The sequence below is a fragment of the Plasmodium cynomolgi genome, chromosome 8, assembly GCF_000321355.1.
Source record: "Plasmodium cynomolgi strain B DNA, chromosome 8, whole genome shotgun sequence".
Classification (NCBI taxonomy): Eukaryota; Apicomplexa; class Aconoidasida; order Haemosporida; family Plasmodiidae; genus Plasmodium; species Plasmodium cynomolgi.
Window position 1 is genome coordinate 42,839 of NC_020401.1, and position 1,606 is coordinate 44,444.

General features: G+C 26.8%; 1 protein-coding gene across 1 annotated transcript; it reads right to left on the reverse strand.

The window, feature by feature from the left end:
- Positions 1–732: 732 nt before the first annotated feature.
- On the reverse strand, positions 733–1,385 carry PCYB_081040 (hypothetical protein; the record flags this gene model as incomplete). The annotated part of the gene is made up of 2 exons (XM_004221843.1): positions 733–1,321; positions 1,375–1,385. The coding sequence occupies 2 exons, from the start codon at positions 1,383–1,385 to the stop codon at positions 733–735; spliced, it is 600 nt and encodes a 199-aa protein (XP_004221891.1).
- Positions 1,386–1,606: the final 221 nt, after the last annotated feature.

The following is a 1,606-nucleotide window of genomic DNA, read 5'->3' on the forward strand; positions in this document are numbered from 1 at the left end:
TATAACACATATTTTTAAAACAAATAAAAATAAGTTTTTAAAAATATTGTCAACATATCTAATTTTGTCCATACAAAAAGACAAACACATTTTTGATTTTATTGTATCAAGTGTGCACTGTGCTACACATGCCACCAGGTAATTATAACAAACATTAATAAAATTACATTGAATGTAATGCAACACAAATTCATTCCACTTTATAACCTAAAAAAAGGACAACTTTTTATATAACTTAGAACAAACAACAAACATTTATAGAATCTATGAAACAGTATATTTTGCATACCAAACAAAAAAAAAAAAAAAAAAAAAGAAAAGAAATCATAATGAATTTCGTTTATGATAAAAATATAAATTTAATTAACAACGTGATATCTTTAAACCAGCATTGATCTCGTGTACTAGCTCAACGCCTGTGCAAATATATCTCCAAGTACAAAAAAAAGAAAAGCGCATTTGTGTTCCTTAATAGGAAACATTAAGTTATGCTAAAACGTTATATCAAATATGGAGAAAATCCGTAAACAATTTAAATATATATGAAGCACAAGCACACATATATATTTATTTATTCAACCGTTTTATCTACACATATGTTACCATTTGGGGGGCATCTGTTTATAATGACCAAATAATGCGGAACATACTTGTCCCGTAAGGCGTGTATTTTCTAGATAACATATATATAGCTTTGTAGAAAACTTCATTTTACAAATAGACACTGCCGTTTCAACTAGAATGACAATTACAAGTACAATTTTTTTTTCTTTGTAATTTTCTTTCATATTGAATTTTTTTTACTAATATGTAAATAAGTGTTAAAACAGAAACGATACTTAAAACGTGAGAAATTAGTACGTTCATCACCAACAAAATTAATTTTGCGATCTCAATTGTTTCCAAAACTTTTGTTGCACGTATTATAAATATTATTAGTCCAAATAATTTCGTAATAAACGGCATAAGCATAAACATACGGTATTTTTTAAATAATACTTTTAAGAACATTTTTTTATCTAAACTCGGATCCTTTTGCAGATTACTTATATAGTCAAAATTTTCATACACTCTATTTTCAAAATACCTATCTATCTTTTTCCATGTTTTGTATATAAATCCCTTTTTTCGTTTAGGTCGTGTGTTCAATCCGATGTCGTCTTCATTATAATTTGCTCCTGATTCTTCATTTCTTGGGGGGGTTTCATTATATTTTTGTGATTCACTTTTCTTGCCAGATGATAATTTCTCTTTCTTCCTTTTTGATTTTCTATTATAGCTATATAGAAATTTCGTTTTTTTCTTATTTTTTAAATTGTAGCTTACGTTTGGCAAAACAAATTTTTGGTTCACCTTTACACCTCCTTTGTTCACATGCACGCCATGTTTTGACAACAGACGTTTTCTTATTAAATCTACCCCATCAGTTATCTTGTGCTTCTTATTAATTGGATTCTCAAAAGTACCCTAAAAAGACAAAGCAATTATTTATTAATTATAAAAGTTAATTTATTACATCCTCATTAAAACAAGTTATCATGTGTAAAGCAAACTTGGGAAAATATAAAAAAAAAAAAGGCATTAAAATTTTTTAGCATAAATACCT